This window comes from Ptychodera flava, chromosome 9, assembly GCF_041260155.1.
Source record: "Ptychodera flava strain L36383 chromosome 9, AS_Pfla_20210202, whole genome shotgun sequence".
NCBI classification, from domain to species: Eukaryota; Metazoa; Hemichordata; class Enteropneusta; family Ptychoderidae; genus Ptychodera; species Ptychodera flava.
The window spans coordinates 6,179,596-6,200,778 of record NC_091936.1 but is presented as its reverse complement, the minus strand read 5'-3'; the positions used below and the strand labels follow the sequence as shown (position 1 = coordinate 6,200,778).

Below are 21,183 nucleotides of genomic sequence, written 5' to 3'. Positions count from 1 at the left end.
TACGGCAGTCGGGGGGGGGGGGGAATCACCCAATTTGCGAGAATTGAAATGGGGAGTGGGAGGGGGGTTAGCCACTTTTTGACTGCCACAAAAGATGGCTTTGTCTTTATATGATACGATGCCACTCAAAACCACAACTCGAACAAAAGTTTTAGACTTGTTGGGATTAGTGATTTTGATAGTTGCACAGATCAAGAACACATATTGTGGGAATGGTTGAGATTACTAGTATACAGTACCATACATTACATTCAGAACATTGAGCTATGGCTTTGTCATCATTTTGTATTGCTGTTGTAGCATCTAAATTTAAAATTACATACAAAGGTATACTTCAGCTGGACTAATGCCATAAGAAAGTTTAAATTTAGTCGCTATCAGTGTTTCTGGAGCAGAGATGTACATCAGGACAACAACCATGGATGCTGATATTTATGTCCATTCCTCTCGCAATTGAGAATCTCATGGGACCTGGCACAGTGGGGATCCCTTCTGTTGCTATGCTGTCACTGCTTAATACTTTATGTATCAGACTTTGGCGGACTTGTTGGTTGGTCAGCACTTCATGGTGTATTATCTGTGACTGAAGTAAGATCTCTATGGTTTATCTGTATTAAACTGAAGACTACCAAGCAGTACATCTTACAGCAATTTGATTGTGAAGCTCTATCACTGTGAATGAAATGCAGCAACTCTGAGTTTGCATATACAATAAATTACATATTAAATCACATCATTGGTGCACTATTTCAGGAACTAAACATTTAGTCATTTTAGAGCTTTGGATCTGTCACCAATCTCTTCCTCTTCCTTTTACACCCACATCACTACAATTGAACACATCATACTCAGTAACATGGAAAAAGAAATGCATTCATTTTAATATACTGTAAGGCAGACATACAACATTATCTACAATAATCAATCGGGTAACATTATTGACAGATTGCTTGAAGCAATTTGACAACTACAGCAGTGGCTCACAGACACAATTTTCAGAAAACAAAACACATTCACCAGCATCTGTCTAAATTACAACCATGTAGAGCTTGCAGGTTTCTACCTTTTATTGAATGTCTGTTAGCACCCTTAATAAGTTAAACAACATAATTAATGCGAGTTAGTGCGATTACTGGGTAAGTATGACCCCATCCTGTTTTCAGGAAGTTTGTATCAAGAGTATCTTGCTGGTTTGAGTACTGATGAAAAAAAAATATTTTTTTCAACTTCACTGCATCAGTTTCACACTACAGGAAACTTCAAGAATGTGGAAGTTTGTTAGGAAATGATTGTTTCAAAGGTGATAGAGGTGCTGGCACTACTATTGCAACATTACGTAAATGACTACATCATCTATTATTCTTCTTGCAGTGTGAACATTTTAAAGCAGTCAGTTGGTGGAATCACTACTCTTAAATGCTTCAAATTTACACTTTGACACTAAATTTGGTTTCAGACTCAAAATACGGAGCCCAGTGTAAAAACTGGGGCATGCAACATAATTATTTTTTTTAAAATCACATCTGCCCTTGTTTTGGGACAGTTTCAATCATACATCTGGTAATGTTTTCAATATTATAGTCCTTCTGACAAAAGCAATCAAACATGGAAATCTGGTACAAAAAGACGCATTTCTTGCAAACCAAAGTCTGAGATAAACGTCGTACATGGTCTGACTGATGATAGATACACTTATCAAAGTACACAGTAAATAGCAAATAAATGAGCAAAGTCCCCATCTCAATCACATCTCCTGGACAACTCTCTGAAATCTCAAAACAAAAGTTTTGCAGAGGGTGTAGCCTTATCAACAATAAAAATATGGAAAATTTTGAAAGCTATGCTATCAGCATATTATGACGTTTGGTTCATTTTGTTGGAAAAGTTCAACATCTACATGGAGTCAATGCAAAAGCAGTCTCCACTTGACTGGACACGGCAGCTACCACTGCAAAGCCGTGGACAATCTTAGAGTACATCATTCTGCAAAAGACAACCACTCGGCCCAGCATGGTAGTCGCTACAAGTCCAGGCAATGTCAGACTGCACTCATATGCAAGACAACCACTAGGCCTAGTGGAACAGGCGCTGTTTTCTCTGGCCTGCATGAAATAACTCAATGAAGTATAACCTAGTATTTCACCAGTGCTTGTGAGTTTAGTATAATAGTAAGCACTTGAAGCTATTTGGTGAGCTGTGCCTAGAATAGCATGATTGCTACGCCATCTATTATCCCAGCAAATGTAACACCATGAATCAAGACTTCCAATTTTACATTGAGACATAAATATTATCCGAATACAAAGCAATGATGCTAACTCACTGGTAATACAACTTAAATATTCTGGCTTTCTCTTGCCTAATTTGCTAAAATCTATTTGTAGGAAAAATGATACTGCATTGTTAATTTGTGCGCTGTGACACATAATTGTTTATTGTTGTTTTTTCCCCTAAATGAGACAGATAGTCAAAATTAGATAGTGACATGCAAAAAATTGAACTGTCATGTACTGTATATTCTTATATTTTAGTTTCAAGGTATTCCTTTGTGTCTAACTGAAAAAGCATTCCAGTTTTCTGCTTTTTTTGCTATAGCGATGCCTGACATTTGGCATGAAAAATCCAGTCATCATCTTATGTCTGTCCTGTCTTCCAACCAAGACACATGAGTAAAATGCAGCGTTTCAACAATGTACATGGAGTAATAAAAATCCTCAATGATGTATTGAAATCTGTGGAAGATAATTTGTTTCTCAGGAAACTTGCTTGTCAGGTCCCACCTTTTTATTTTTGATCAGGCTGTAGTATGTCGACAATGACGTGGGAGCTAATGACAAGGAGATGACGATCTTTTCAATTGTTAAGATTTCAGCCTATCTATTATAGAAATAATTTAAAGTCTTGAAATAAAGCAACAGTGATGGGAAGTTAGTGTATTTGTATCTGCATGCACAACAATTTCAATATGATCTCAAAAACTTAGGACACATGAACACTGTCAAAAATATTTCAAAAAAACCATTTTTTGTCTCACCATTTTATACAAAGTTTTACAAGTAACAGCAAACACATGTTTGGAATTTGCTGTTGACATTTAAAAAGTATCATAATTCATGAAGTTACACAGGTGTAAGATATATTATTACTAGTTGAGCTATCTGCTTCAGCCTGTGAACGGAAAAATTTTAAAATCAGAAATTCATACATACATGAGCATAAAGTTTGCCATTTTTTCCAGGTTTCCCTTGATCTATTAGCTTATACATATAAATTCAAGACGGTGCAGATTTTCATATGACGTGGCCATGTCCACCTCTTCAGTAGAAAAGAATATATTGATCCCAGATAATAACTTCTGCACTGTATTTAAATATGAGGAAGATTTTTGTTTCTGCAAGCAGTATTATGACTTGTTGTTTGACGTTAACCAAGTGAGTCCCTCATATAAACCGTCTCCTGTAGTCGCACATGATGGTTGCACGTACCAATTGCGATCCCTTATCCTTGTAAGGCCGAGCTTCTCTTGAATTTCATGTGGTTTCATTGCTGAAAGACGTCAAAAAAAACATACAACGCAATGAATTCAGCATGACAACCTTGTAGCGACTATCTTTGACTGGTTAATGGCCAGCTTCTTTTTATTACAACATTCAGACAGATTACAAAATACATGCATGATGTGTCTTTGTGGTTGGTGGGAACAAAAGCTTACGACCTTCTGAATGTAATTTTTTTCAACAGCTGATCATTATGTGGCTGTAGTAGTACAGATTTTTTTAAACAGACTGTGACATTGGGCGATATTACATTTAGTAATGGTAATGACGTCAGATGTTTGAGAAACGAGGGATAGCTGAGGTACGTGATTTAACCTTGCTACCAAAGTTTCACAGTTTACTGTTGCACACCTGCGAAAGTTCAAATCTACCAAGTCAAAGACTGAACTGCTAGGATGTGCTAAAAACACCAGCATTATCCCCTTAATAGTACAATGACAGTTGCTCAAATTGAAGCATTTCGAGAACTTGACACATGATCACTTTGACTGTGTCCTTGACATAAACATGATGAGCAACAACTTCCTCTAACAACTGTAAATTTTCATTTTGCACATATACGCACATTGAAGCAAGAAAATTCTAAGAAATTTGAAAGAGATACAGACTTTACAGAGTGTGTGCCCTCTAACTTACAGCATATCACATCTCTTTTGAGTCAATTCAGAAATTTCTGGAAACATTAAGTATTAGCACTATACCTGACATATGTAAATTATTTGAAGACATTGGGAATTTTCTTGCATTTGTGATGTGGCAAATGAGTTTGCATGGAACAATGCGCTAAGACCTACGAAATCTTGTACTTGAAAACTTAACTGATTATCAAAATTTTTGTTTTGTCTTTTATTTCCTCTCGGTAAGTAGAAATCCATTCCTGAAAGCTGAGGGGGTAAAGTCTTGGCCTGCTTGATGGCAAATCAGTGAATTTGAAATGGAAGTACCACTCAAGACTCTACAAAGTACTTGGCTTGAATGATGAAATACTCACCATCTGGCATGTCTTGCTTATTGGCAAATATTAATATAATGGAGTCTCTCATTTCCCTATCATTAATAATTCGGTGAAGTTCTTGCCTTGCTTCATCAATTCTATCTCTGTCTGCACAGTCAACTACAAATATGAGTCCTTGTGTTCCAGTGTAATAGTGCCGCCATAGAGGTCGTATTTTATCTTGCCCTCCTACGTCCTGTAAATCAAAAACACTTGATATTTCAGATTGTTGTTTGAATTTTGAGTAAAAAAGTTTGCAAACACAAAATTGTATTGCTTCATTGGGTTCATGTTCACATCAACATGATAAAATCACAAATGCATTCTTCCTTGGTAAAAAGTACTTGAATTCACAAATGCTAATGATTCTGACATTCAGCAATGCTTCATGTGTGCTTTGAAATCTGAAAGCACTTTTTTCATTCGCAAAGGTAACAATTACTTCACAAATTTTGTGACCTTATGAGCTGCAAAGTACAACGATGTGAAAAATTTGAAGCAGTTGACTGTAACTAAGTACAAGGATTCACAAAGCAGGTATTGTACTGAAAATATCACAGGTATTTATTTCAAAATTTGTTCCTCTCCATTCCTCACAAGTTACCATTTCAGTTAAATCTCATTTTCAAGTGTTAAGAATCACTGCATTTAAGTTTTCAAGGAGTCATTCTAAATCTTACTCTTGAATTGAAAATTAATTACAGAAGTCCCTGGTTTAGGGGTTTAGTAACATCAGTGATCGAAATAATCGGTGGCAATGGTGGCATTTGCCACCAAAAACTCTCAATCTGCCACCAAAATTTTTTTCTGGTGGCATTTTTCTGCCACTAAATTTTGGGTCATCATGTCATCGATCCTACAGCTTGAAAGAAGGAACACAAGTCTGAAGGAACACGCGTTGTCTGACAGCGGAAAAACTCAATAGCCAAAAAAACCCCCAAACTAATTGCGACATTGTGGCATGAATGAAAACACAGCGTGAATCCAAACTTGTGATTGGCTAATCTCCATATCGATGACAGCAGCTTTTGTACACTGGACATGTTGTTGCCCTCTGTGATAGCCGCATATGCAGTCATACGGCACAAGATAAAAGCATGTTGTGACATTTTGAAAACAAAGCCAAACTGCAGCCTGCATGAATTAAATAATAATAAATACTTGCAATTCATTAGCCAGTACAGGCTCAAAAATTCCTATCGCCCGACGCCCGTGGCTAGTGAATTTTGCGTTCGGGCAAGTAAAATCAATATGCTTCCCGTCCGACGGGCAAGTGCACCAGCGGTTGAATTCACTAATACTAAGCTCTGGACAATTCAAGCTTGAAAACGTATTTCATTAGGTCTGTACACGCCTACAATCATTGTAAGTCCTTCAACTCTCAAAGTTTTTCTGAAAACCCTTGAAAATCCGCCAGACATCGCAAAATAATCGTTCTTGCTGTTGTAAAACCACAAAAAGTCGTAAAAATACATTTTTGCGACATGTTCTCTCGGACTACACGGCGGTGAACTCACTGTTTTGTATGTGTGCCGTAAAGTGGTATGCTCTTGACAGTGGTTGCCATTCTCTTCGTGCAAGTGCAGCATGAGTCGTATGACAGTCGATCGGCTTCACGCGATAGTGTAATTGCACCCTGTGCTTGGTAAATGGATGTAAACTTATTCGAAGCCATGGATCTCGGCAATGCTTACTGTTCAACGTAAATCAACACCCAGATGAACAAGTCATCGTTGATGACACAGTCCCCGCTTGTCCATTTTGTTATAATCTTTGGTGTCTAGGTAGCTGTGGTCTGGGTCGCTGTGGAATGACATTGATGCAACGGGTGCATCAGGCTGTGACTTGCATAATGAAGTAATCTGAGGAACGTTCAATAAATGACTCATCTCTGCCGGTAATGACCACTGAAGGAACTTTTGATTACATCACACATAACGATGCCCTCACTGCCTCTAGTGTCATGACGGCACATACTATACACATGGTTTGGTGGAATTTCGAAATGCTATGGGATTGGGTATGTTGTTGTAATCAGCCATCAGCCATTTCGGATCATATAATGAAACAATTTAATGTGCACAAGAATGCAGCCATAGTATTTTATCTTCGTATCACGTTTGAACAAAATCAGTCCATCGAGGGACAGTGACCTATGTTTATGTTTCAAAGACATAAAAAAATCACACCAAAATTGAAATCAAATGGCTGTCTCTTGACCATATGGATCATAGCACAAAATTAGTAGACATGCATATGTATGCCATGGTACTTTATCTTTGTACCAAGTCTCAACAACATTGGTTAAGGAATATTTGCATATGATTAAGCCTCAAAGACATGAAAAAATTCCAAAAAAGACCATCGGGCAGAGATATTGGAAAAAAATTACAATCTGGCAGCCATATTGGAACATGTCACGAAGTAAATTGACATGTATGCCATAGTGCTTGATCTTTGTGCCAAGTTTGGACAAAATGGGTGTAATGACCTTTGAATTATGCTTCAAAGACATGCAAAATTCCAACAAAATGGCAGTTCTGCAGCCATATTGGATCCTATCGCAAGGTTAATTGATACATGCATATGCATGCCATAGTACGTGCTTTGCCTTTGTGCCAAGTTGAACAAAATCGGTTCAAGGATGTTTGAGTTACGGTTCAAAGACATGAAAAAATCGCAAACAAAATGGCCACCTGTCAGCCATATTGGATCATTTCACAAAATAAATTGGTGTTCATATGAAGGGCATACTATTTTGCTATTGTGCCAAATTTGAACAGAATTGGTTCAAGAATGTCTGAGTTATGGTCCATAGACATGAAAAATCGCAACAAAATGGCCGCCTCACGCCCATATTGGATCGTATCGCAATATAATTTGACATGCATGTGTAGGCCATAGTGTTATGCCTTTGTGCCAAGTTTGAACAGAATCAGTTTGAGGATGTTTGAGCTATGGTTCAAAGACACGAAAAATCGCAAACAAAATGGCCGCCTCGCGGCCATATTGGATCATATCGCAAACTTATTGACATGCACATGTAGGCCATAGTGTTATGCCTTTGTGCCAAGTTTGAACAGAATCTGTTCATGGATGTCTGAGTTATGGTCCAAAGACACGAAAAATCGCAAACAAAATGGCCGCCTCGCGCCCATATTGGATTATATCGCAAAATTATTTGACATCCAAAGTGTTATGCCTTTGTGCCAAGTTTGAACATAATCTGCTCAAGGATGTCTGAGTTGTGGTCCAAAGACATGAAAAATCGCAACACAAAATGGCCGCCTCGCGGCCCAATTCGATCGTATCACAAAATAAATCGACGTGCATCTGTAGGTCATAGTGCTATGCCTTTGTGCCAAGTTTGAACGAAATTGGTTCAGCAGTGTCTGAGAAACTGTTGATGACGGACGGATGGACGGACGGACGGACGGACGCACAGACGGGACCCAATCTATAAGTCCCCGCCGGACTTCGTCCGCGGGGACTAAAAAGTACAAGTTTACATCGTAGTCGAAACGGGCTCAGTCGACCAAGGAGGCCACATATTGCAGCTACGTAGTGCGTGAGATGCAGACAGTTTCAAATTACGTGACCTTGGTTGTTAGGGATCGGCTCTCACTTACAGAAAACAAATCTGCACTGAAGAGTAACGAAAACGAAACTTGCATGAATCTGCTCTCTTGACGAATACATTTATCAAAATAAACTTTGAAAGACGGCTGTGCTCAGTGAGTAAACATGTAAACAGGTAGCCTAATAGGGTTGCAGATGTACATGTGCGTATTGCATTGGCAGATAAACACTAGCAGAGCAGTTGTTTGTGATCTCAGCTTGATAATAAAGAGCAGCAGCCAGCTATGCACATTGTAAATCACACGATCTTATTACTCTTATGCAAAGATTTTAATTTGGATTAGGTTGTGGAAAAATTCCAAATTCAAAGATGTTTTCTAGATGGCCAAATCTACAGAAAAAAACTAAAGTATTCTCACATTTCTTCTATGACATTTCAGATTTGGTAATAGTCCTTCATTTAACAAGAATGTAGTTCATGTTTGAATCTGTTTTTCCCTCTTTGAATTCACTTCATATGGCCAAACTCTTGCTTTCTGTTACAAATTACTAGTACAGTTATTAGAAATTTAGGGCAAGTAATTTTTCCTGTCGGGCAAGTAAAAATGAAATTCACGTGTCCCACGGTTGGTAAGTTTGACAAATTTTTTTCGAGGCCTGCAGTTATATGGGTTGATTTTTTGTGACGTGTACTCACCATATTTTCAAGAATTTATAAATTAGAATGAGTATGTGGCAATGACAAAATGTTGTATTATACCGATCACAAACTGCCACCAGATTTTTCATAATTGCCACCTGATTTTATATCTGGTGGCAAACTTTTGCCACAAGAAATAAAAAAGTATTTCTATCCCTGAACATCCAGTTTCAATGAATTGGTTGCTGTCAAATGCACAAAATATGCAATGCAGTGTTCTTCAAGCAAGCAAGGAATTTTGAAGATTTGGAAGTAATCAGTGTAAAAAATCTGAAGTCTTTTAGAATAATTCCACAGGGAAAAATCTTCCACTTGTACGCAGACTATTTCCAAGTCAGCTACATTCAATCAACATGAGGTAATTTATATTTGAACAGTTTAATAGTGCATCTGATGAAAACAAGTGGCCTCAACTGATTGAACAGAGAATTCAACAAACCTGCCGCAACAGATCAAACCATCATTACTTTAACATCAAAATTCAAATCCTGATATGAAAAATATCCCTTGGCAATCAACTGCAGATGACAAACCCCTTTTCAAATGCAAAAAGGCATTATAAATACTCTTGCTTCCATATCAAGACAAACATTGTGTATAGAATAAATGAAAAACTTTTTTATATTCTTCACCTCGTATGACTAGTTTGGTGCCTTATATTTTTCTTGTGATTTGTGTAATTTGCATGGTAGGATTTGCCACAGTATGAGATCACACTGTAATGTGATCATGTGTATTTTATGCATTTTCCTATTATAAATCAAGTAAACAACTTGTGCACACAATTTTTCTGAAAGGGGTTTACAGGGTATGAAAGATTGCATCATCAGTGGTATGACGTGGGCAAATTTTAGATTGGTGAAAAAATGCAAATTAAAACTTTTACAAGTAAGCTAGTGTATTACTAGTAATTATACATGACTGATGCTTGCAGAAATGAACACAAGGTAGTATGGCCAGTGCAAATGAGTTACACGATAGGATTTTGAAAGGACACCTTAAAGGTATACTGTCACCTGTTCCAATTTTGCCACAGTTACCATGGAAAGAAAAAATCTGACCAATCACAGATTTTCGAGCCCTGCTAGCGGGTTGCCGTTTTTTAAAAACAGCGCCCTCGCATGGGCATTTTGAATATTAATTAACGCTCAATTGACCATATATTGGCTTATTTAGATTACAGGTGACTGTATACCTTTAATGTGGTATCACTAGCTGTAAATATGGAGGGATATTATTGCTATCTTTGTCAGACATATACCCACATATTTCAACAAGGTGCCTCCCTGTACAAAAGTTACAATAACTGCAATAGTTCCATAATTATTTGTAGAACAAATGCAGCACATTTTTTGACAAATAATGCATTTCTTTTAAGATGCTGAGTCTCCAGCTGCTATCCATATACATATTGCTATCTGTACATACACTCATACAGGATGAGAAAGCTTTCCACTTTTCATACAGGTTATGACCTCTTATGACACAAACACACATAACAAAGTCTGCGTAAGTGGAACGCACTGTTCAGATAAAATCAATAGGAAATGACTCACCCACACGTTGAATTTAACATTTTTGTAGGTTACAGTTTCTACGTTGAAGCCTACGGTAGGAATGGTTGTGACTGATTGACCTAATTTCAATTTATATAATATAGCTGAGTACGCATGTCAAGGAAAAGAAAACAACATTACCATATAAAAGACATGAAAGCAACCCAGTTTTGCAGCTATTGAAACTGCACACAAATTGTGAAGAATGTAAAGTACAAGGTGTACAATGCTGGAATGGGAAGGTTAGAAAATTTTGTCTGACATAAAGAGAAAGTCCATTCTGTGCTGTTGTCTGTCACACAATAAAAAGCACATGGTTATCACCACTGTCAACGGTTTATAGAAAGTTCAACTAACAGAACTCTGGGTACATTCTTTCTGCACCAAGGACTTTTGTCTGTCCCTCCTGTTCATATTCATTCAACTTTTCCACATTTGGATGCTCACAAAATTCCGATCAAGAGAGGGACAATATGGTAGCCTCTTATCTTGTAGAATTGCCGTGTGTGCAGAGGTTTAATGTACAAATGAGTAATTCCTCACTTGTTAGTTGGCCATCAAACCACGATCTCTAACAATGCAGAAAAGATCCTCACAGATATCGGAAAGAAAGTATCATCTCTAATTAAAAATCTTGGCGAGCAAGGCATATCAAAAGACAGCATATGTTGTTGAGTTTAAATATAGTACAAACACATCAACAACTTCATGACATTAACCCTCTAAAATCCCTGCTAATAAACAGAACGCAATTTCTTCTGGTGCTGACAATTAATAAATGTATATAATTCAGGCCAAAATGTAGACTACCAGAATTTACCAGTATGTATATTTCCTGTTTTTAGCAATTGCTATTTAACACTCTTAATACCAAAATTGTTGTCTGCTCCTACAGGCAAAATTTCTAGAAGTATTACACATTCCAGCTCACCACAATAAGTCATAGTAAGTCTACATGAGTTATTCAATGAACATCCTTGTAGACATTTGATTAGCCCTGAACTTATGATTTCATCAATAAAATGGAACTTGTGGGAATACTTTGAACTGAAATTTCATCAAAAACTGAGCATATGTTCATGTAATTTAAACCTGGCAATTGTGAAAAGGGGTGTAAAAAGAATGTTTGAATATTAAAATGTATAACATGTATACAAGAGAAAGTAATGAGAGTTTCCTTCTTTGATTCAAAATTTACTGATCTACTTTTATTTACGTTAAGAAAGATTTTGGTACGATTTAATTCCCTGTCAGTAGTACGGTAATTGACTATCATTGCACAATAAAGTTTTTTTTGTAAGTGCTGCATGGAGTAGTTGACTCTGTGTGTGTGCGTGTGTGTGTGTTGCCATGTTCACATACAAACCAGATTTGTTGTGTAGGAGCTGCTTCCTTGCCACCAACACACAACAAATTCTGTGCTAATATAAATAAGTGTTTATGAGCTCTTGACAAGAACAGAGCTAAATACACAAAGGAAATGGTATACCTTTTCAATTCTAAATGAGCAATAAACTGTATATGACAAAGTACGTATTATCCCTTACATATATCAGCGTGAGGACACATTCAATATGGTTATACCTTTTAGTTCTTTGCATTGGCTCAAAAGCAGCAAATTTGAATAAGTTTCCATAATCCTGGAATTTGACTATTTGATATACAACAAGAATGTCTAATAAAGACACACAGGACCTAAGTCACTGCTGTTAAGGTTTAGGAAGTGCCTTTGTGAAAGTGTGAATGATGTCAGTTTACAGGTTCTGGCAACAGTACCTAAGCCAAGCCAACCACGCATTGAAACTACAGGGATGAGTAAATTTGGTGATCTTCCATAAAGATCACCAAAGCTGGTCTGACAGACCATTGATTACTTATCAGGTGTATGTGCCATACAGACTGTACCCAGGACTACCACAGCAGACTGCATGACATCCCAGCTTACAGCTATTTGGTCCAGGAACCACAAAATATTAAATACATTGTTCACTCCTAGCAACCACTAGAGAGCTTCAATGTTTTACATTTCACAATGTCGTGTCTCATCTGTAAACATTAAAAACAGGAAGAATGAAAAATGTTCTCACAGTATAATGAAACCTGAAACATGTCTCCTCACACACATTTCACATCAATAAGGATACTTGTCTTTCCTGCAGCATCTAGCCCGAGCATAAGGATTCGCATTTCCTTATTCCCAAATATTTTAGACAGCAGCTTCCCCATCTTGTCATGTGTCTGCTGGGACAAAATCTGCCCTTCAAATAGGGTTCCAGGAGGAAGGGCCTAAACCCCTTGTGCTAATCCTGAAAGGAAAGGTAACAGAAGATGTTAATAGTCAAGAGCATATGGCTGTTGTGTATGTTGCTTACATCTAGTCTAATGGAAAAAGATTTAGCACATGTTGTTATGTATTACTTAATTGATACAGAACTTGATGTGGTCATATGAAAAGTCCTAGGACAATCCCTAGAATGTGGATGTGAAAAGAACGGCTGCAACACTTCTGTTTTAAACTTAAATAGAAGAATTACTTCAGTTCCAAATAAAAATATGAAAAAGTTTTGTGTATTGGGAATGAATTAGAAGAGAGAAACTGATCTCCCACATTGGTGTAAAGCACACACTGAATAGAAAGTTTAGAAAACATGACACTGTTAAAAAGAGATATGATTATTTAAAACTGAGCTATACCATCCTGTGTGACTGAATTGGAAAATATTTATGGAGGAAAGTGTCATGGGAGCTTATTGTACCATGTTCTTGTTTATATCTCTTACATCAACAAATCATTTGGGAGAACTTATGTTTCTTTTGAGCAAAAGCAACTTATAATCATATGCTGACTGCAATTCTCAACAATTGAATCATTGCTGTTTGGCTGTGGCTATTCTTAATTTAAAGAGAAACTTGCAAATCTTTCTAACACATGATTAAATATCACTTTACTGATTCTGCTTTCCAATGGTGGAGACTTAACTTGGATATGGCATAAAAGGCGATGATTCAACAACATTTCATGTCTACTCATACTCATGTATAAAGCAATATGTTCTTGACGCAAATTAATGGTACATATACTCAAAGATGATAATAATCCATACAGGGTTTAAAACAAGACTAAAACATAAATGTCAAAACTTGCATTATTGTTCAGTAGTGTCAGTACCTAACTTTGAAATGTCTGCTGGTGTTTGTGAACTGTCACACTCTGTAATAAAACATCTTTGAACAAATATGAACACAACCTAGCTAAACATCTGTGCATGTCATTTGTCCTGTTTCAGAGCTGCCTTAATATTTCTGAAATAAAGATGACGTAAATCGCAATTAAAATACGATTAGCCTTTGAAGATAATCTCTAACTTAGAGGGGTGTTGCCCCTGATGATCGTTTGATTATATGTGCAGTTTCAAGTTTCCATCACTTTAAAAACAGCCCCTATAAAACTAAATAATAGAGAATTAATAGCCTTGGTCTAGCAAAAATCAAAACATGAAAATTCATAGTTTTTTCAGCTTGGCCCGATATGAATTTCCCCATTGTTTCTCGTTCACTTGTACGCCCAAAATTGACACCTACGCGATACATACACGCATTCCTGGTGACTTGTTTTTGCAATGTACCGTAGTCCCAGATACTGGAATATACCTATCCCAGGAGGCTTTACTGCCAAAGTGGTACCCTACAACAATTTACACCAACCTGAACAATACATTAGATTAGTTTGATAATCTATTAATTTAGGAATTCATGACAATTGTCAGATATTCGTATCATTTTTTCGGTTAAATATTCTGCAGAAATAGCAGGATCTAGACTGTAGTACATTCCTCTTCTGAAAGTGTCCTTCTGAATACATATATAGCACACTTCATGCTATAAGATATCCAAGATTGTTACAGAAAGAGCTTTCTTATTTCTCAAGATTTAATCTTGATACAGCATTTTCCGCAATATCCATGTAGTACTTTACGCTGTACTATTAGTGTGCACAGGGCAGAGGAACGAAGAAACGTGTTTTAATATAATCAAAGTTACACTGTATTGTAGGTGTGTTTGGGACTTCAAAACCGTATGTTTCACTATGGGATGACGAGCGAAATGAAGAAATCGAGGGAAAACTACCTCTCTAATAGTTTTTTAAAACTAAGTATAAATATTACTATACGTTCAGACGAAATGAAATTGCCCGGAAAAAAGTGGCATGGTCAGCCATCATGGACACGGTGCCACACAGTACAGTGTGTTCGGACGTGACTCACCTTTGGGCCTCTCGCCCAGCAACTTCCGGGAAGCGAAATCGTCGACTTTTCAACGACTGTGAATAAATTTGTTCCTTAAACGATCCCTGGGTTGACAAAAGCATGTACTGGCTACCAAAACGATTCACTTAGTCCCTGTACAAACGCCCGGCTATCGACAGATCAGGTCAAAAGAACAATTCCAATTCGAATTTCACTTCGGCGAACCTCCCAAAATGGCGGTTGACTGCGTCGGCCGCTGCACTCACACACCGGCAATCCTTTCGAGTAATATAACTCCCTCTTGACACACTTTGCAGTGATAATCAACTAAAATTTTATCAAATTTTTCTTCCTTTGATACGTTGATATAAAAATACTACAAAAGACCCACGACTATGGGAAAATTTTGCTTAATTCCCATTATTTCGCAGGCGGATTGATATAAAATATTGAAGGGCGTTGGTTGGTTAGACACTAAAGTCCCCGGATATTGCATGTTCATTTGAATGAAGCCCTTTGCAGACGAACAGTGCAGTGGTCAGCCTACACTACAGATTATATATTTTCATTTGTTTTCTTTCTGTAGAACCGAGCAATGGCTGTTCCTTCTTTGATAAATGACCAAGTTTACTGCCCTTTAAATTTTGTTAAGAACTACTCTAATTGTTTAAGTATGGGAAACTAGTTAAGATTTTTCTATATGTGTTTGCTTCCAGACTATGGAAGAAAACTATGGACCAGAAACGTGGAAAGCATTTTTATTTTTCAAATTTTACTCAGTGTGAATTCGATAAAATAAAAAATTAAATCTTTAGAATGATAAAGTTTACAAAATGACAAAACAGTGACATAACACAGAATGTCTTTGTTCACTGGCTGTTGTTCAATGGATACCGGATCCAAAATATGAAAGATTTTCCACTGTGCAACAGTTCCTAACTTTTCTGAACCAAAAGCTTGAATATTCACATTGACGCGGTCTGCCCTGTCCCTCCATCACATTGTGATCTACAAGCCAGGTACTGAAAACACACAGGTGCTTCTCACAGTCCCTGTTCACATGGAGTTGTCCATTGAAATTTTTGTCAATAAATTTCCTGTCAAATATCTGATAATTGAGGCCTTCAAAATATTTGATAAATACTTTTATTGCAGCTTGCTTTAACAATACTTCAGGAATGTGATCAATTTAAATTTTGCTTTAAAAGACTCAATGCCTTTCCTGTGACGTATAAAAGAAAAAAAAACCATCAACTTAGGCGTGGGATTCATTTACCATCATTTTTTGTTTGTTTTCAATTTACATAGAGAGAATACATCTAGATCAAAAAGAGATCAAGAACACTTTAAACTTGATGAATACAATGGAAAAGAAAAAAATTACTGTGCAAAGTACCAGGAAAGACATCAATTTACAGGCAAATAGATCATAATTTGATTTAATAGGTCACTGACTCTGGATCTGATATCCACACCAAAAATGCACATAAAGGGATTTGTTAGGTATAGTGCTATTCACATTTCATGTACATCTAAATTCTTTGTATGAGAAGAATTACTTTCTAAATCATTCATTAGAACTTTGTTTTGAAAAGAGAAAGTTATAGCAGTAGCCCGTCTTCTTTCCAAAATTAAATGTTCATTCTTGTCTAACAATGAGTATATTCTGTCATACGGATGATTAGCGTAAGTAGGAGTGTAGACGTGAAACTGACTTGAATTCAAGCTATATGAAGAATCTGACAAAATGATCTTCCTCTTCATGAGAAAATTAAACAGTGAAAACAAATGTCAAAGAATGTACACCCACATGCATAATTTGCGAGAAGTTTTAAGAAATGAAATATGTGGGAGATTGACTTATTTGTCAACCTTCAGCACAAACATATTGCTTACAGAAAAATTTATAATAAGCTATTTTTTTAGTTTGTACAGTACTTAAGTTGCTAATAAAATTAAGACCACAATATGTTAATGGGGTACATTGGTTTATTGCACATCAAATACTGGTACATGTACTGGAATTATAAATATGTAAACAATAAATACATTATTAAAATGAAATTATGGGTAGTGAAATTCCTACAGAACCATTTCAAAGTCCTGAACTCTCTTCACTTAAAAAGAAAATGACAGATCATATCACATTTATGAATTTTGGAAAAAAACATTTAGCCTCAGGTGAGAATAATCAAAAAGTAACTGTTCTAGTTTTTTATTTTTGTGTATACCAAATGTGAGCAAGGTGTTTGGTTGACATATATGGACATGTCAATCTTTGGGAATTATTTGAAAACTGTCTTATGTGTTTACTTGATCATGATTGCAGAGATACTGGAGATGTACAAGCACTGATTCCTTGTAATAGCTTACATTACTGTCAATAGATAACTGACTGAACCTTGTCACTCGCAATCAATAGATACAAAAGGATTATGAATACTTTGTGCATCTGTCCATGTTCCCATGCACTATTACATATTAGCAACTGATCACAGAAGAGTTGTTCAAAATCAATACAGAAGAAATGTGAAGTTAAGCAAGCTAATTTTACAGAACTGAGAATCACGAAAACTTTCAAGTGAAAAGTTGATCTAATAGACTATTGAATATGATGTACAAAGAAGTATTGAGAATAATTCTACTATTGTCAGGACAAGTCATTCACTCATGTCTATTTGATATGAAGCCCTACAGCAATACCTTTTTATAGACAACATATACAGTAATTTAGTTTTTTCCATTCATGATTGTGACTTTCAGCACTTCAAGTTATTATATTCAGACCGGCTTACATCATGCTATACACTGTAAAACAGACCCATCAAACAGACATCAGTGAATCAAATTACATTCCTGATAAAATTACAAACTACATCCTCTCCTAACAATATTCTGAAATGTTCTCATGCACTCCAAGCAGCAATCCAGTGGTATACCCCCATTGGTCATGGCAGCAGTTACTCTAGTCGCAACCATAAACTTGATATCAGAGACATGGAACTGTCGAAGAAAACTTGTGTCCTGTGTCTTTGATAGGGCAACGAGATACAAATTACAGTTTTACCAAGGAAGTGAACATTATCAGGTCAGGAATCAGGAACATTCAACTCAGGGCAACCTGTGTGCATTGTAAAAAGAAATACATGTTAGATAAGTATTCAGCCAAATAAAGAAAATTTGAGTTTGCAATCAAAACACATTACAGCCTATTTGTCCTAGAAAGAAAGTGGGTTTGTTGACCATTGAGATACAATATTGTTCATTAGATTTTTTTGATTGGAAAGATATATTTTTGAAAAACCATTTTATTTTACTGACAATTTAATGACAATTAAGACTTCTTCACCACAAAGAGACAAAAAATATTTAACTTTATGAAAATATGTGTATAATAATATGTAATAAAAGAATAAGAATCTAGTAGATTAAGTACTCAAAAACTTGAAACAAATAATGCCTTGTTTACTTTTGAAACATTAAAAAAGTCCATATCTGCAAACAAGAAGACCTGGCAAATGAAAGGAACCATTCTTTATCTTGACATAGAAACAAGAGACTAAGGAAACGAACATGTATTACCCTAAACCACAGCACAAATCTGCATCACTCATTTCTTGTCATACAATACTCCGACTAAACAGTCTTGTGTAAACATTTGAGGATATTTTTGAGAAGGTTGAGTATATGACTCCAATCTTGCTAAATTACACAAAAATGTTAGATATCGCCAACCATCTGACATTCTTTGAAAAGCTTTGGGCAATGACTAATTCCATAAATAGAACTATGCAGTTGTTTCTTCTGTAGTTTATAGTACATACAGGAACAGGATAGAGATTAACTGTACAGTGCACATTTAGTTTCTTCATGTGTTGAGTCTCAGTTACTACCGGTAAACACTATTTCTAGTTTCATTGTTGCAAACAACATTAAAACACCAACTGTGCTGTATCACTCCATCAGACCTATTTACAGAGACATTAGTTACGTATACATAATTTATCGATCCCTATAATTTTTGAATGTATATTTTCTTACTTATTTTATATTACATATAATCCAATGGTTACCAAAATACTGTGTACTATTTTGAATAGCTTTGACCATCTCATTAAAACTACATAAGGACTACATGTTTCTGCACAATGGGTAAATAAAGTCATGAGTTTCAGCATTTAAAGGGGAAATTTACCTTGAAAACTAGTTTTGGAATATTAAACTGATATGATCATTGAAAAGCTTTCGAGTCGATTTTATTCACTTTCACTCACTGGCTAACGTGTATTGAAATACCGGAAGTGACGACGTTAACTTGGTCATTGAAGCAGTCGACGTGTGCAACTGCAAGCTTTTCAACTTACAGAATGGCTACAGAATATAGGGGCCAAGCACTCAGTGTTGATTTTAAGCCGAGCAGAAATAAAGTTTTCTGCGAATACCACTTTGAGAAGGGCTGCTTTTAGCGAAAGTTTCAAGTCCAACTACTGGACTACAAGCCTAAAAGAAAACTGTCTGGGGCATATCCAGCCCCAAGTGCTTCGCTTGTACATACGGGCCTGTACGTACGCTCAGGCACTAGAAACAGAATGCTGTAGACAGGACCACTGGTTCTAGACTAATCATGGCTACATCAGGGTCTTCTGTAACACATTAAAAATGCTCGCACTTTTAGAATTAATGCCGATCTCTTTAGAGCATTGGCATTACTTTGGCGTCAGTATGATTTCACAGCGATTGCAGATGCAACACATGCATCCATGGGTTGACAATGACGGGCATGATTGATCACCGAGAGGAATTTGAACTTCATCATCGGAGCTAGAATTGTCACTTTCTGAACTCGAGTCGCTGTAACTTTCTGACAATGTCAGTCTTGGATCACCTATTGCTCATTCAGGTTTGAAGTTATTGCCGATTATCTTCGGATTATGATTTTCAGTCTAGCGCTGAGGTTTGCGTACCGCGTACGCATCCTCTACTTGGCGTAGAAGAGCTTGGCTGTAAGTGACCTCGCTTTGAACCCGCTGTGTACACAATGACCAGCAAGTTTGATACGGTTTCCGTGCGTTCAGCTTGTGGCCACTGCGCTAATACGCGCAAGTGAAAGAGAATGAAACCAATGCTATTTTGTTTATTTTTCACTAAATAACCTGATTACCTAAGAAAGGCTGGGTAAATTTCCCCTTTAAAATAAAAGTCATGAAAAACTGTTATTACAACCACTACATTGAATGATTGGAAACATTACAGCTCTGCATGGCAGGGCTTGTTGTTACTGGCTATGCCTCAAACAACAGCTATGCTGACTCCCACAGAGTAAACCATTGACATAACCTCAGATACATGGCGGAAGGTTTTTCTGCTGAAAGAACCGATCTTGAATCCAAAACTTGCGCCAACCTCCATTTTCAAGTACACCTACCTCATCTAGGTGCACAATATGCTCAGCTATACTTGTAAACTTACAAAAAGCCTACTTTTCTGTCTCTATGTGAGGAAACCACCCATATCTGCCACCATTGTCAATCTTGCTCTTCACAAATGGCTTCAGATACGGATGGGCTGTTGGTTGGAGGCACAGCCAGTAACAACACACAGTCCTACCAAGCAGAGCTAAGCTATAGCTATGCTCTAATCTCTTCACCACACACAGACCAATTCTTCTTAAAGGACTGATGAGTCAGCGTCAGATTGTCTTGCAAGAAAATTTACTTACTAGATTACAATGGAAAACAAAAGGCTAAGACACTCCATATAATCGTCTTACAGATTAGAACAAACTTAGAACAAACTTGATCCTGGGGATAAAGTCCCTGGCCTTTAAATAGGTATACCAAGTGAAAATTTTAAAATCACTAAATTGCTTTTTTGATGCATTTTCCAAAGAGTGCTTGGGAAATGATGAAAAATGCTTTTTATCTGGTCAAAATCGGTTCAGTCATTCAAAAGTTATGAAGATTTTTGTGTAATGTAAAACCTCGCGCCGAAGGTCATAATATTGGAAAAAAGTTAAAATTGATGAAATCATAGATTTTAATAGGCTTGTTTTCCCTGAAATACATGACTCTGTAACAAATATGATGCTAAAAGTATTTAAAAGTAAATTCTTTTTACAAAATAATTTAATCTTTGACCAAAGGAAATTTACTTTTTGATGTAAACATATCCAAATATGGCAGTTTGTCCAATTCTGCATCGCGGAAAATTTATAAAATGACTGAAAAATACAAATTTTGGCAGATTTACAGTCATTCTGATGCAAAATAATTGGTGAACTTACAAAGCATTCTTAATCTATATGCAGTGCTACTGAAGTGTAATTAAAAAAAGGGAAAGTTCATGCAGGAAAGGCAATTAGATAGTCAGAAATGCAGTGTTAAGTTTGACTTTACTGCAAAATGTGCCTTTGCGGGCCACAAAAAAATAGGGTAAAATATGAAAATTAGCTATGTTTGGCAAAGTCTACTCAAGAGCATTGACATTTAAAAAGTACAACCAAAGCATATCAGCAAAGAAAAACAATTTTTCAACAAGTTTCAAATATAAA

General features: G+C 36.5%; 1 protein-coding gene across 1 annotated transcript; it reads right to left on the bottom strand.

Moving 5' to 3' along the window:
- Positions 1–852: 852 nt before the first annotated feature.
- Positions 853–15,116, bottom strand: LOC139139855 (ADP-ribosylation factor 6). The gene is made up of 5 exons (XM_070708797.1): positions 14,652–15,116; positions 12,531–12,692; positions 10,387–10,490; positions 4,549–4,747; positions 853–3,546 (listed from the first exon to the last, which is right to left on the bottom strand). Exons 2-5 carry the CDS (start codon positions 12,610–12,612, stop codon positions 3,404–3,406), a joined length of 528 nt encoding a protein of 175 aa, XP_070564898.1. The 5' UTR covers positions 12,613–12,692; positions 14,652–15,116; the 3' UTR covers positions 853–3,403.
- Between the last annotated feature and the right edge of the window lie 6,067 nt (positions 15,117–21,183).

What these genes read in the sequence shown, in the direction of transcription:
- LOC139139855 (XM_070708797.1), bottom strand. Translation starts at nt 12,612, where the DNA reads ATGGGGAAGCTGCTGTCTAAAATATTTGGGAATAAGGAAATGCGAATC. An exon ending in AGATGCTGCAGGAAAGACAA is followed by an intron (nt 10,491 to 12,530) that starts GTATCCTTATTG and finishes ATGCGTACTCAG; the next exon opens with CTATATTATATAAATTGAAA. An exon ending in TAAGCAAGACATGCCAGATG is followed by an intron (nt 3,547 to 4,548) that starts GTGAGTATTTCA and finishes GACGTCTTTCAG; the next exon opens with CAATGAAACCACATGAAATT.